The sequence below is a fragment of the Pseudophryne corroboree genome, chromosome 5, assembly GCF_028390025.1.
Source record: "Pseudophryne corroboree isolate aPseCor3 chromosome 5, aPseCor3.hap2, whole genome shotgun sequence".
NCBI classification, from domain to species: Eukaryota; Metazoa; Chordata; class Amphibia; order Anura; family Myobatrachidae; genus Pseudophryne; species Pseudophryne corroboree.
The window spans coordinates 377,049,998-377,064,747 of NC_086448.1; the positions used below are offsets into that span (position 1 = coordinate 377,049,998).

At 46.5% G+C, this 14,750-nt stretch overlaps 1 protein-coding gene across 5 annotated transcripts in view; it reads right to left on the bottom strand.

Annotated features, from left to right (window-relative positions):
* Positions 1-14,750, bottom strand: part of TERT (telomerase reverse transcriptase) — a 331,772-nt gene that overhangs the window by 153,118 nt on the left and 163,904 nt on the right. For all 5 annotated transcript variants that reach the window (XR_010177723.1, XM_063922685.1, XM_063922684.1 and 2 more), the window contains one exon: positions 2,179-2,292. Coding sequence is in view for 4 of the 5 variants with exons in the window: in XM_063922685.1 (XP_063778755.1) it covers positions 2,179-2,292 (114 nt within the window). In the remaining variant the exon portion in view is untranslated. The remainder of the gene's footprint in view (positions 1-2,178; positions 2,293-14,750) is intronic.

Here is a 14,750-nt window from a genome sequence, read left to right on the forward strand (position 1 = left end):
GGAGCTATGCTCAGAAGATGGCGTCTCTGTCAGGAACTGAGGGAAGTGTGAGGCAGCTCCAGGGCAGGAAATCTGTGAGGAGATGGCGCCCTGGGCCTGAGCTACTGGTCAAGCACCAACTCCCCTATGCTGGACCTCACTGCCTGGCGGATATGGTGGGGTCCCTGCTCGGTGACAGTGTCCACGCCAGCGTCGCAGTTCATCTCCCTAGACTGCGATCAGGAACGTGATTTAGTGGCGGGTCCCACCTGGGGGACCCTCTTACTTCCTCCCTTCGTAGCAGCCACGCGAACCAGGAGAGCGTCTGCGCGACGCCGCTTGGGAGGTGACGGAGACGCAGCACTGAATGTCAGCCTGACATAACAGTGCTGCGGCCCTTGAATTCTTCTAAGCTTTTCAGGGCTGCCCAGTGCAGCCCGCCTGTTAGGTGACCTGCTGCCTGCAGGCACCACTCGAAACTGAGCTCTCAGTGCCTGGAGGCGGGGTTATAGAGGAGGACCCAATGCATCCTGGGACAGTCAAAGTTTTGCCTGATGGTGTCTCTGGATCAAGATCCCGCTCTACACCCGATGTTTTCCCTGTGGAACACAGTGTACACTGCTGCAGAAAGCAATACTTGCTAATATACTGCCATATTTGTATCAATTAACAGCAGCATATGATTTCAAGGCAGTCAAGCAGCACCACTGTGTAGAATATACACAAAGTATGATATAGTCAATCCAATGCATACATTAGCTGCACGTTTAAGTACAAATGACTGCATACGATCTATAATCAATTGACAACATTGAATTGAAGTACCAGCATTGTCTGCTATATAGATAACAGAATACATTTAAAGGGGTGGTCTTCAGGTTGCCGAATGTCGGGATCCCGGCGCACAGTATACCGGCGTCGGGAGCCCGACACCCAGACAAATATTCTCCCTCGTGGGGGTCCACGACCCCCCTGGAGGGAGAATAAATAGCGTGGCACGCGTAGCGCGCCACCGTGCTGGCAGCGTGGCGAGCGCAGCGAGCCCGCAAGGGGCTCATTTGCGCTCGCCATGCTGTTGGTATGCCGGCGGTCGGGCTCCCGGCGCCAGTATGCTGGTCGCCGGGATCCGGGCCACTGGCATACCGTACTACACCCCATTTAAAGTACCAGCATAGCCTACTGCAAATATATATGCCTGGAATCATATACATATGACATATTTGTTGACGTATAGAATTTTATGTATACACAACCATTAATTATCATCTGACCTTTAGTGGATACACTGTATTATAAAAAGCATATCGGTGTGAATTTGAGAACTTAATATACTTACTGATTTACTGTATGCATATACACCTCATTATTACATATAATTACCTGTGATTTGAAGATGGATTGATGGTGTGAATCTCTGGAATCAAATATATTTTTAAAGTTCATATTACAGACATACACCTCAAATATTCCATTTACTTACCTGGAATCGATTTTCCAACAGATGATATATACTCAATACTCATCCGTAGAAGTCATCTAATCTAACCATTATTGTGCTCCATCCTCAGTTATGGAAAGTAACCAGATTAAAATCTAGCAGACGGGTAGCGTGCCTTGATTTTAGCATCACATTTGTCTGTACACTTTAATCACTTGTATTGTATGTATTGTCCTCAATTTCGTGAATAGGCTCAATTTTATTGACTTAATAAAAGCTATATTTTAAATGAATCTTTTGTGCGCCAGCTAAGAGACATTCTTTCCTCTTCGGTTCTTTTTGTGTCCAATTTGGTATCTCAAGACAGAAACAAGAAGCAATAGAAAGGTCTTCTGACTGAAAAGGCATTTCATCACCAATTAGCAGGTACAATTTATTATTACAGTTGGTGCATTAAAGCAATCAGTTTACACAATGTCACTTATCAATAAAATAAGTCACTACTCATTAAGCATTAGAAGTGACTGTTCAGTACACTGCGGAAAAACAGCTGGAGCCAAGGAATTTGAAAAACTTGTTTTTTTGTATTGGAGATTACACTACTCAACCAAACGGGAGCCATTAGTTATGTTGGTCAGCAGGACTCTTCTCTTGTAGCTCTCCAGCTGCTGTCATTTTAGTATCACCTACACAGGGGACTGTAAATACTTGCACTGTTCAAACCATGTAAACTTATGCTATAGGTATCAGACATTACCTACCCATCCTTTTGTATTCCATCAAACACTTTATTTTCCAGATCACCATAACATAAGCTGCAAAGCAATGCAGACAACACGGATCCCTGGGGTATTCCACAACACTGCATAAAATATCTGAATGGAACAGATGAAACAATTAATGCCCAAAATTGCAATATAGTGAAAATAGGATTTTAATACCTACCGGTAAATCCTTTTTCTCCTTGTCCGTAGAGGATGCTGGGGACTCCAAAAGGACCATGGGGTATAGACGGGATCCGCAGGAGCTTGGGCACACTAAAAAGACTTTGACTGGGTGTGAACTGGCTCCTCCCTCTATGTCCCTCCCCCAAGCCTCAGTTATAGGAACTGTGCCCAGGAGAGACGGACATTTCGAGGAAAGGATTTTTGTTAAACTAAGGGCAAGAAACATAACAGCCCACACCACGAACATACCAAACAACCGGAGTAGCAGGAAACCAGATAACAGTATAAACTAACAACAGCAACAAGCTGAATATAACCGATACACAAACCACGTGTAACCGAAAATAACCAGTATCAATACAACTGCAAGGAACAGTCCGCACTGGGATGGGCGCCCAGCATTCTCTACGGACTAGGAGAAAAGGATTTACCGGTAGGTATTAAAATCCTTTTATCTCTTACATCCTAGAGGATGCTGGGGACTCCAAAAGGACCATGGAGTCTATACCAAAGCTTCAGACCGGGCGGGAGAGTGCGGACGACTCTGCAGCCCCGATTGAGCAAACATGAGGTCCTCATCAGCCAGGTATCAAACTTGTAGAACTTAGCAAAAGTGTTTGAACCCGACCACGTAGCTGCTCGGCAAAGTTGAAGTGCCGAGACCCCTCGGGCAGCCGCCCAAGACGAGCCCACCTTCCTGGTAGAATGGGCCTTTACTGACTTCGGCAACGGTAGCCCAGCCGAAGAATGAGCTTGCTGAATCATATTACAAATCCAGCGTGCAATAGTTCGCTTAGAAGCAGGATTTCCAATCTTGTTGGAAGCATACAGGACATACAGAGCCTCTGTCTTCCTAGTAAGAGCCATTCTGGCGACATAAATTTTCAAAGCTCTTACAACATCAAAAGATTTTGGGACCGCCACCGCATCCGTAGCCACAGGTACCACAATAGGTTGGTTTATGCGAAATGAAGAAACCACCTTCGGCAGAAATTTTGACGAGTCCTCAATTCCGCGCTATCCGAATGAAAAATCAAATATGGGCTCTTGTGAGACAAAGCCGCCAACTCGGACACTCGTCTGGCAGACGCCAAAGCCAAAAGCATGACCACTTCCAAGTGAGAAACTTCAACTCAACCTTACGTAAAGGTTCAAACCAGTGAGACATAAGAAACTGCAACACCACTTCAAGATCCCACAGCGCCACGGGTGGCACAAATTGAGGATGGATATGCAGCACTCCCTTCACGAAAGTCTGAACCTCAGGAAGGACGGACAATTATTTTTGAAAGAAAATAGATAAAGCCGAAATCTGCACTTTGATGGAACCCAATTTCAGGCCTGCATCCACGCCTGCCTGCAAAAAATGGAGTAAACGACCCAAGTGAAACTCCTAAGCAGGAGCTGCTTTGGTTTCACACCACGACACATACTTATTCCAAATACGGTGATAATGTTTTGCCGTAACCTCCTTCCTAGCTTTAAGGAGAGTGGGGATGACCTCCCCGGGAATACCTTTCCGAGCTAGGATTTGGCGCTCAACTTCCACGCCGTCAAACGCAGCTGCGGTAAGTCTGGAAACACGCAGGGCCCCTGCATCAACAGGTCCTCTCTTAGAGGAAGCAGCCAAGGATCTTTTACAAGCAATTCCTGAAGATCCGGATACCAGGCCCTCCGTGGCCAATCTGGAATGATGAGTATTGACTAAACCCTTTGCCGTCTTACGATCCTCAGCACCTTTGGAATGAGAGGAAGCGGAGGGAACACATACACCGACTGAAACACTCACAGAGTTACCAGGGCGTCCACTGCACTGGTTTCGGGGTCCCTTGACCTGGAACAATACCTCGGAAGCTTCTTGTTGAGGCGAGACGCCATCATGTCTATCAGAGGAATTCCCCAATGCCTTGTCACTTCTGCAAATACCTCTTGATGAAGAGCCCACTATCCCGTATGGAGATCGTGTCTGCTGAGGAAGTCTGCTTCCCAGTTGTCCACGCCCGGGAGGAAGACTGCTGACAGAGCGCTCACGTGCTGTTCCGCCCAGCGAAGGATTCTTGTGGCCTCCGCCATTGCCGCCCTGCTCCTTGTTCCGCCTTGGCGGTTTACGTACGCCACCGCAGTTATGTTGTCCGACTGGATCAGGACAGGGAGACCTCGAAGAAGGTTCTTCGCTTGCAGCAGGCCGTTGTAAATGGCTCTTAACTCGAGAACATTTAAGTGGAGAGAAGATTCCTGGCTTGACCATTTCTCCTGGAAACTTCTTCCCTGCGCGACTGCGCCCCAGCCTCGGAGACTTGCATCTGTGGTCAGCAGGAACCAGTCCTGGATTCCGAGACGGCGTCCCTCTAGAAGGTGAGAGCCTTGCAGCCACCACAGGAGAGAGATCCTGGCCCTGGAAGATAGAGTTATTTTCCGGTGCATGTGTAGGTGAGACCCGGACCATTTGTCCAGCAGGTCCCACTGAAACACCCTGGCATGAAACCTGCCAAACGGAATGGCTTCGTAAGCCGCAACCATCTTACCTAGCACTCGAGTGCATTGATGAATCGACACTCTTGTTGGTCTCAAAAGCTCCTTGACCATGGTGTGTATTTCCAGAGCTTTGTCCACCGGAAGAAACAATCTCTGAATCTCTGTGTCTAAGATCATGGCCAGGAAGGGCAGCCGAGTCGTCGGAATCAACTGAGACTTTGGCAAATTTAAAATCCAACCGTGATGTTGCAGAACCGTCAGGGAGAGTTCCACATTCTTTAGCAATTGTTCCTTTGACCTCGCCTTTATCAGGAGATCGTCCAAGTACGGGATAATTGTGACCCCTCGCTTGCGAAGGAGTACCATCATTTCTGCCATAACCTTGTTGAAAACCCTCGGGGCCGTGGAAAGCCCAAACGGCAACGTCTGAAATTGGTAATGACAATCCTGCACCGCAAATCTCAGGAAGGCCTGATGCGGAGGATATATCGGGACGTGTAAGTAGGCATCCTTCATGTCGACTGACGCCATAAAATCCCCCCCTTCTAGGCTTGAGATCACAGCTCGAAGAGATTCCATCTTGAATTTGAAAGTTTTCAAGTATGGATTGAGGGATTGTAGGTTCAGAATCGGTCCGTCCGGCTTCGGTACGACAAAGAGGCTCGAATAGAACCCTTTTCGCCGTTGGGACGGGGGAACAGGGAAAATTACCCTCTGTTGACACAGCTTTTGTATCGCAGCATTTACTACTTCTCTTTCTGGAAGAGAAACTGGCAAGGCCGATTTGAAAAAGCGGCGGGGGGGGGGGGGGGGATCTCCTGAAACTCCAGCTTGTACCCTTGGGACACTATGTCTAAGACCCAAGGATCCAGGGCTGATTGAAACAAGACCTGACTGAAGATTCGGAGACGGCCCCCCACCGGCACGGACTCCCGCAGGGGAGCCCCAGCATCATGCGGTGGACTTGGTAGAGGCGGGGGAGGACTTTTGGTCCTGGGCGCCGGACACTGCAGACGACTTCTTTCCCCTTCCTCTACCCTTTGAAGCGAGGAAGGACGAGCCCTTACCTCTTTTGTATCTATTAGGCCGAAAAGACTGCATCTGCTGATGGAGCACTTTTTTCTGTTGATTGGGAACATAAGGAAGAAAAGATGACTTACCCACAGTAGCGGTAGACACCAGGTCAACCAGGCCGTCACCAAACAAGACACTACCTTTGAAGGGGAGAGCTTCCATATTTTTCTTGGAGTCAGCCATGGCATTGGCTCTTGATCCCAAGAGGCCAACATCTCTCGCGGCATCCTTTAGGTAATCTGCAGCGTCCTTGATATAACCAAGAGTCAAAAGAATGTTATCCTTATCAAGGGTATCCATATCAGAAGCTAAATTATCAGCCCATTTAGCAATAGCACTACTCACCCATACCGACGCCACAGCAGGTCTGAGCAATGCACCAGTATTAACGAAAATGGCCTTCAAAGACGTCTCCAGCTTGCGATCCGCCGGATCCTTGAGAGCAGCCGTGTCAGGGGACGGAAGCGCCACCTTCTTGGACAAACGGGATAGAGCCTTGTCGACATGTGGAGACGATTTCCATTTTTCCCTGTCATCAGAGGGGAAAGGATACGCCATAAAAATTCTCTTGGGAATCTGCCACCTCTTATCCGGCGACTCCCAAGCTTTTTCACAAAGAGTATTCATTTCATGAGAGGGGGGAAACTTCACCTCAGGTTTTTTCCCTTTAAATAGGCAAATCCTTGTGTCCTGAACAGCAGGTTCGTTAGAGATATGAGATATGCAGGGAATGGGGGGAAGGGGATATGTTCTGCACCAGCTATTGAATTCTAAATATTTGTAAGAAGAGGCCCCAATAAATGTCCATCAGTTACATTAAGTATTAATTGTAGGACGTTCGGGGGTGCTACCAGAGACAAGTAATGTTATGCAGGAAAAGGAGAAGAGAAAAGAATGTCTCTTTTGCTGGCGCACAAATGATGATTTAAAAATTAACTTTTAATAAATTCATTAAAATTGTCTAAACACGAAATAAAGTACAATAAGTTTGTGTAATGTAATTACCATATATAGTAAATGGAAATAATTTTATTAATATCAAGGTTCGCTACCTGTGTCGTGTCTTTATTGATCCAAATTGACTATATCAATTAGTCTGATATTGAATTACTGGACACTATATAATATTAATTGAATGTATATTAGTAATTCACTTGACAAATGTCAGAACCTGGCAATAGTTCTACATATTATACACTTGCAGCATTCTTTCCACGATATTTTCCCTTATTCCAGATCAAATAGTATAATCCCCTACAGCAGTGGTTCCCAAACTTTTTTGAATCACGGCGCCCTAGTATATCAGAATTTTTTTCACGGCACCCCTAGGCCAAAAATTTCTTATTGAGAAATTTAGAAAGAAATATTACATTAAGTAGATTGCGTTTATATGTCATCCTTAGGGTCAGTTGTGTGGTGAGGAACAAGATTTGCTTCTGTTTGGGCACATATTTTATGACTGGCAGCCACCAGCACTGATTTTGCCTATTATATTGACCATGAATAATTTGAATTTGTCCTGGACCACCAACCCAGGGCACCCCTGCAGTGTCCCGAGGCACCCCAGGGAGCCACGGCACACAGTTTGGGAACCTCTGCCCTACAGTAATTATTCCTGTTATAGACTAGTATAGTACAGTATGGTTGCTGGGGACGGCTTTAATGAAAAGAAAGGGAACATCTAATGTATCTCCTTATGGGTAAAATACTTGCAAGCTAAGTGCTATGAATAGCACCAGCATGTAGATAAATGCTGAGTGTTAAGTGAGTAATGCAGATAAATAGGGATATCTAATAATTCTCCCAATATTCTATAGTTTTTGCACATGTACATATATCTTCATAATTAATGCAAATTGTGTTATTCATGTGTCCCCACTAAAACAATTATATGTGCATTTAAGCATGTCCCTATATGTTTTTCAAAGAGATGGGACACTGAAAATCACCATTATATTTGCTATTGAAAATGCTTTGAGTGGGAAAGGATATAGTTTTCCACAAAAGCTACATTTATTAATAACATGTAGCTACTGAATTGTAGTGACTCCCTAAATTATGAGTCAGTTAATATAATGTTCCACAGTAGTTGTTATTATTGTTGTTGTAATAAAATACAATATAGCTGCTGGGGAGAGCTTTTCATAAACAGGAAGGAAGCACCATGTGTGCCTGCTTATACAATATTTGTAAGCTAAATTGTTATTAAGTTGCTCTATAGTGCAGCCTGTGAATGCATTTATTCTGCTGGGAGAATCACCTTAAATAAGTGGAGACATATTATGCAACAGTAACTACATTTATTACCATGGATACCATGTAACTATTGTATCACACTAATGTGTGTAATCCTTGTAGTTCAGTAGCTATATGGTAATTAAATTATTCCTATCACTAACTGATACACATGAGAGCACATAAAATTAAAAAAGTACACAATTCTGATCTCTCATTAATTTTAAAAGAGATCTAATACAAATTGTATATTGTGATTCACATTTACATTTGCTAGAGATAGCACTTAAATGGAGGAGGAGATAGCTCTCCACACTGACTGGCAGCAGTGGCTTCCTTAGCTGCAGGTCAGTTAATATGATCTCCCACAGCAGCTGTCTCTCATATATAATAGGGATCCGGTCTGAAGATCGACAGTGTCTAGGTCGACAATGTTTAGGTCGACCACTATAGGTCGACAGCCACTAGGTCGACACGGATGGAAGGTCGACAGGGTTTCTAGGTCGACATGTGCTAGGTCGACAGGTCTAAAGGTCGACATGAGTTTTTTCACATTTTTTTTTTCATACTTAACGATCCACGTGGACTACTATTGGAACGGTAAAGTGTGCCGAGCGAAGCGGTAGCGGAGCGAAGGCACCATGCCCGAAGCATGGCGAGCGAAGCGAGCCATGCGAGGGGACGCGGTGCACTAATTTGGGATCCCGGTCACTTTACGAAGAAAACGACACCAAAAATAAATAAAAAATCCTCATGTCGACATTTAGACCTGTCGACCTAGCACATGTCGACCTAGAAACCCTGTCGACCTTCCATCCATGTCGACCTAGTGACTGTCGCCCTAAACATTGTCGACCTAGACACTGTCGATAAAACGAACCACACCCATATAATATGCTGCTCATTCACATCAATGGTTATGCTGCAGTACCCTAATTCCCTATTCCTTCTCTGCAGTAAAAACTATGCCATTAAATATTTCTGTTACAAATCTAAATACATTCTTTTTGTGACCAGGTAGCGGCCATGACGCCGCCGACACGTGTTTCGTGCAATTAAGACTTTTTCAGGGCTTTATTTAATGAATTTATTAAAAGTTAATTTTTAAATCATCATTTGTGCGCCAGCAAAAGAGACATTCTTTCTCTTCTTGTCAGAGATATGTAAAACATCTTTAATAGCCACAATCATGTACTGAATACTCTTAACTACCCTGGGGTGTAAAGTAGCCTCATTAAAATCGACATCGGAATCAGAGTCCGTGTCGGCATCTGTATCTACCATCTGGGTAAATGAATGTTTTTGTGACCCTGAGGGGGTCTGTACCTGAGCCAAAGCATCATCCATGGATTTTCTCCATGCTTGTGTCTGAGAATCAGATTTATAAAGCCTCTTAGACAATAAAGCCACATTAGCATTAAGTGTACTTAACATAGTAACCCAATCAGCCGTCGGCTGTGCCGACAGAGCCATTTCCAGCTCCTTTTCTACGCCCCCAGTAACCTCTTCCGGGGAGGAACACTCAGCCTCAGACATGCCGACACGTAGTACCGACACTCACACTGGACAAATAAAGGGGACAGCCTACAGGGAAACCCGGAGAGAGAAACACAGAGGGAGTATGCCAGCTCACACCCCAGCGCCCATATACCACACAACGAGAATATATGTTGGTAGCGCTGTTAATAATAAAACAGCACCACTTTGTCTGTGCCCCCCCCCCCCCCCCCGTTTTGCTCCCTTTTACTTGTGAGGAGCTTGGAGGTCCGGGCCAGCGTCTCTGCAGCGGCTGTGGAGAGAAGAAAATGGCGCTGGTGAGCTGTGCGGCTAAGCCCCGCCCCTTCCCGGCGCGCTTCAGTCCCGCTAAATTTCAAATCTTTATGCTGGCGGGGGTATTAAATACGGTGCCCGGGCACCGAATATGCCTTTTTGCCAGCTTATTCTGACCCCAGTAACCTGCTCCCCCCCCCCCAGCGCCCTGCACCCTGTGAGTGCCGTTGGTGATGTGTGTGGGAGCATGGAGCGCAGCGCTACCGCTGCACTGTACCGTTACTGAAGTCTTCTGCCTTCCTGAAGTCTTCTGTTCTTCTCATACTCACCCGACTTCTTTCTTCTGGCTTCTGTGAGGGGGGTGACGGCGCAGCTCCGGGAACAAGCAGCTAGGCGAACCAAGTGATTGAACCCTCTGAAGCTAATGGTGTCCAGTAGCCTAAGACGCAGAGCCCTTAACTAAGAAGAAGTAGGTCCGACTTCTCTCCCCTCACTCCCACGAAGCAGGGAGCCTGTAGCCAGCAGGTCTCCCTGAAAATAAAAAACCTAACAAAAGTCTTTTCCAGAGAAACTCAGTAGAGCTCCCCTAGTGTGTGTCCAGTCACTCCTGGGCACAAAGTCTAACTGAGGTCTTGGGGAGGGGCATAGAGGGAGGAGCCAGTTCACACCCAGTCAAAGTCTTTTTAGTGTGCCCAAGCTCCTGCGGATCCCGTCTATACCCCATGGTCCTTTTGGAGTCCCCAGCATCCTCTAGGACGTAAGAGAAATATCTTAATTTGTTATGTAATAAAATGATATAACAATTTCCTCAGCCCTTGACTTCACTATCCATATCTGATGAGAATGCTCCCATATTAGACCCTTCTGAGTTGGGAGACTGTCTCTTCTGTTTTTTTCATCGTCCAGGTAGCTCATCTCACATTATAAGAAATTCCTTCTCAAGCATTTAAATAGTGCTGCAAAGTCTGTTATACTGGCTGCTGGCGCTCCTCCTCCTCTCTGGTTGGCTTGCCTCATCAGCTGTAAAAGCTGCTGCATTTCGGGATTTGCGGGTCTGCTGGGTTGACTATAAACGCTCTAACTCCTGTAAATCTCATCTTGCTACCCCACCCACCGCTGCGTTGACAGACATTGCTATCCAATTGTAGATGTGTTCAGCCCTCTGGTTTTGCTTCATTTGCGTTTAGTTAGAATACCTCAATACATCATTGTTCGCCTCAAGGCAGGGACGTGCAGTCAGGGGAGGCAAAGCCCCACCTGTCATGCTCCCCATCATACTCAGAGTTCTCAGTAAAAAATTATTGGAGAACACAAAGAAGATAATTATAACTTATAAGCATCTTCTTTATATTAATGCAATCATTTTTCTAGATCAAACTTACCAGAGTTGCAGGGCTCCTGGAACTGAAGGACGAGAGATAGAGATGAGGCATCAGGAGCTCAGCCTTATCTCTCACACTGTCGGACACTGCCTGTACAGATGGACGGGGCTACACAGCGGCCAATCAGACTGCAAACTACAAAGAAATGGGAGGCATGCCTCGCGGTGAAGGCGTGCTTGAGCTCTGATGGACAGCTCGGATTGGTCATGTGACTAATCCGGGAAGTGCATGAAGACAGACAATGGAGCTAAGCAGCTTGGCAGGGGAGGAGGGAAGTGGGGACCCGCAGTGCCAGCAGCAGCCACCCGTGCACAGTGACTGGGGTGAGTAGCAGCCAGAACCTGGACTCTGTGTGTCTGTGTCTGTGTGAGTAACATTTGTAGTGAGTGTGGGGACAGGTCTCTGAGTGTGGGGTATCTTTAGTGTGTGTGGAGACAAGAGTGTGTGTGGTATCTGTAGTGATGTGGGGACAGGACTCTGCATGTGTGTGTGTGTCATCTGTAGTGAGTGTGGGGACAGGACTGTGTGTGTGCGTGTGTGTGTGTGTCATCTGTAGTGAGTCTGGGGGCAGGACTATGTGTGTGTGTGTGTGTCATCTGTAGTGATTGTGGTGACAGGTCTCTGTGTGTGTCATCTGTAGTGAGAGTGGGGACAGGGCTATATGTGTGTGTTTGTGTGTGGCATCTTTAGGGAGTGTGGGGACAGGTGTGTGTGTGTGTGGCATCCGTAGTGAGAGTGACGACAGAATTGTGTGTGTGTCATCTGTAGTGAGAGTGGGGACAGGGCTGTGTGTGTGTGGCATCTTTGGGGAGTGTGGGGACAGGTGTGTGTGTGTGTGTGTGTGTGTGTGTGTGGCATCCGTAGTGAGAGTGACGACAGAATTGTGTGTGTGTCATCTGTAGTGAGAGTGGGGACAGAACGGTGTGTGTGTGTGTGTGTGTGTGTGTGTGTGTGGCATCTGTAGTGAGAGTGGGGACAGGGCTGTGTGTGTGTGTGTGTTTGTGTGTGGCATCTTTAGGGAGTGTGGGGACAGGTGTGTGTGTGTGTCATCTGTAGTGAGAGTGGGGACAGAACGGTGTGTGTGTGGCATCTGTAGTGAGTGCGGGGACAGATGTGTATGTGTAATCTGTAGTGAGCACGGGGACAGGTGTGTGTGTGTGGCATCTATAGTGAGTGCGGGGACAGGACTGTGTGTGTTGGCTACAGTAGTGAGATGTACATATATATTCCTGCTCTCCCTCCCCAGGTGCTGCTGACTGTATCACTGATGACTGTATTGCCCTGTGTAACCTGCTGCACCAGGCCAGCAATGTACTGCAGGTGAGGGGGCAATGGGGGCACCTCACCCAGAGGTTAGTATGCACCAGTTTACGCACAACACTAGGGTGATGGCTGTGACCTGGCTATTACTGTATGCATATTCCCTCTGGATTTGCATGGATGTAGTGCAGGGACTAAAGCGTTACACTGTGTAGGGGGTGAGACCGGCTCCTGGCACTGAGAGCCACCACCATTTTTGCCTCCCCAGGCTCTGACCTCACGTCACTGCCTCAAGGGTACTCCTGCATACCTTTCCCCTCCAAAACCCCCTTCTCCCTTTGTAACCCTCTCCTCCTTTTACTTTTAAATGCAAACCTGATTATGATTAGACTAATTTTACTATATCCTTTGTTTCTTTTTTATGCCTTGTCATTCAACCCTTTCTAATGGATAGTCATTGTATTAGCCATGCATGTACAGCATTATTATTCTTTGAAACTAATAAAGGAGAATAATGACGTAACAAGCCTGTAGTTTATATGACCGCTGAATTATAGGATGTATGTTTTGTTTTAATGTATTTCAAGACCACACACTGACAGAAGTGAGCTGAATACTAGTGCCAGTGTTAGCGATTCCCAGACTTTCATACTTTTTCCCTTAAATTTAGCATCTTATTTGAATTATAGCTGCACCCTCAGTTTTTTATAGGCATTGGATACGGTATGCCGGTGGCCGAGATCCCAGCAGTCAGCATACCGACGCCGGGATCCTGGCCACCAGAATGCCGGCAGGGGAGGAGAGCGCAACAAAGCCCCTTGCAGGCTCACTGTGCTTGCCACGGTGCGGGCTTGGTGGCTCACCACAGGTCCTATTGCCACTCTATGGGTGTCGTGGACAACGAGTGCGAAAAGCCCCAGTTAGCCAGGATTCCGGCATCGGTATCCTGACCTCCGGGATACCAACTGCCGGCAATGTAACCGCATCCCGTCTATAGTGTACTGGGCTTTTAGAATCATTATTTGTGGAGAAGGAAAGAGTATAAATTCACAAATTTAGCACAAGGATCCATGACGCATCTCACTTGTATCAGTCCACAGTCTGTCGCCTTTTTCCCAGAGTAGCATCCCAGTCACACACTACTGCTCTATGCAATGCCAGTGCCAGTGTCTAGGGAAACTGCATTGTACTTTTGTCAAATTAGTCAAGCAAATAAGAAGCATATGTTGTATAAAGCTGCAGTCCCACAAGGAAGAAGTGTGCCTCTCTGGCTACAAGGAATCAAGGTTGTGTGGTGCTGGTGCAATCAGAAACCATCAGGTAATGGCACAGCTATAGTATGTGCAGGGGGTGTGGCTGCTATGTGGCCCTGGCCCACCTCCTGCAGCCAGTTACACTCTCCTCTGTCTCGCCATCCTCACTGATGTCCCAGTATAGCAACATCTCCTCCCAGTATCACTGATTATTTAAAGATGGAGCGGCTGGGAGAGGGACAGATCCAGGTGGGAAGGTGGGTGTTACACACAGTCACATACACACTGTTTGACTCCAAGTTTACTCACTCACTCACCCATGTCTTCTGCAAGAGCCATATCACTAGGCTGATTTAATAGTGAACAATAGCTTTCTTATAATAGCTTTCTTATATACCACTTTATATCATACACAATTAGAATTAGGGAGACCATTTTTTCATTTAGAATACTTACTGTATGCTAATCACTAATTAACTTAATCTTGTATGTTAACTAAGCATGCACATAGTGCAAACAGTAGATCATTTTAGACTAAGCTGCAAACTAATTTTCACTTTGGAAATGTTGCCACGGGGCCCCCATAGGTCTAGCTACACCCCTGCCACCAAGGATCATTTCATATGTCTGGCCGTAAATTATCTAATACTGCTCACATTGGGGGTGATTCCGGGTTGTTCGCTCGCTAGCTGCTTTTAGCAGCATTGCACACGCTAAGCCGCCGCCTACTGGGAGTGTATCTTGGCATAGCAGAATTGCTAATGAAAGCTTCGCTAATCTTCTCGTAACGATTACCCCGCAGTTTCTGAGTAGCTCCAGACTTACTCAGCCATTGCGACCAGCTCAGTCCTTTTCGTTCCTGGTTTGACGTCACAAACACACCCAACGTTTGCCCAACCACTCCCCCGTTTCTCCAGCCACTCCTGCGTTTTTCCAC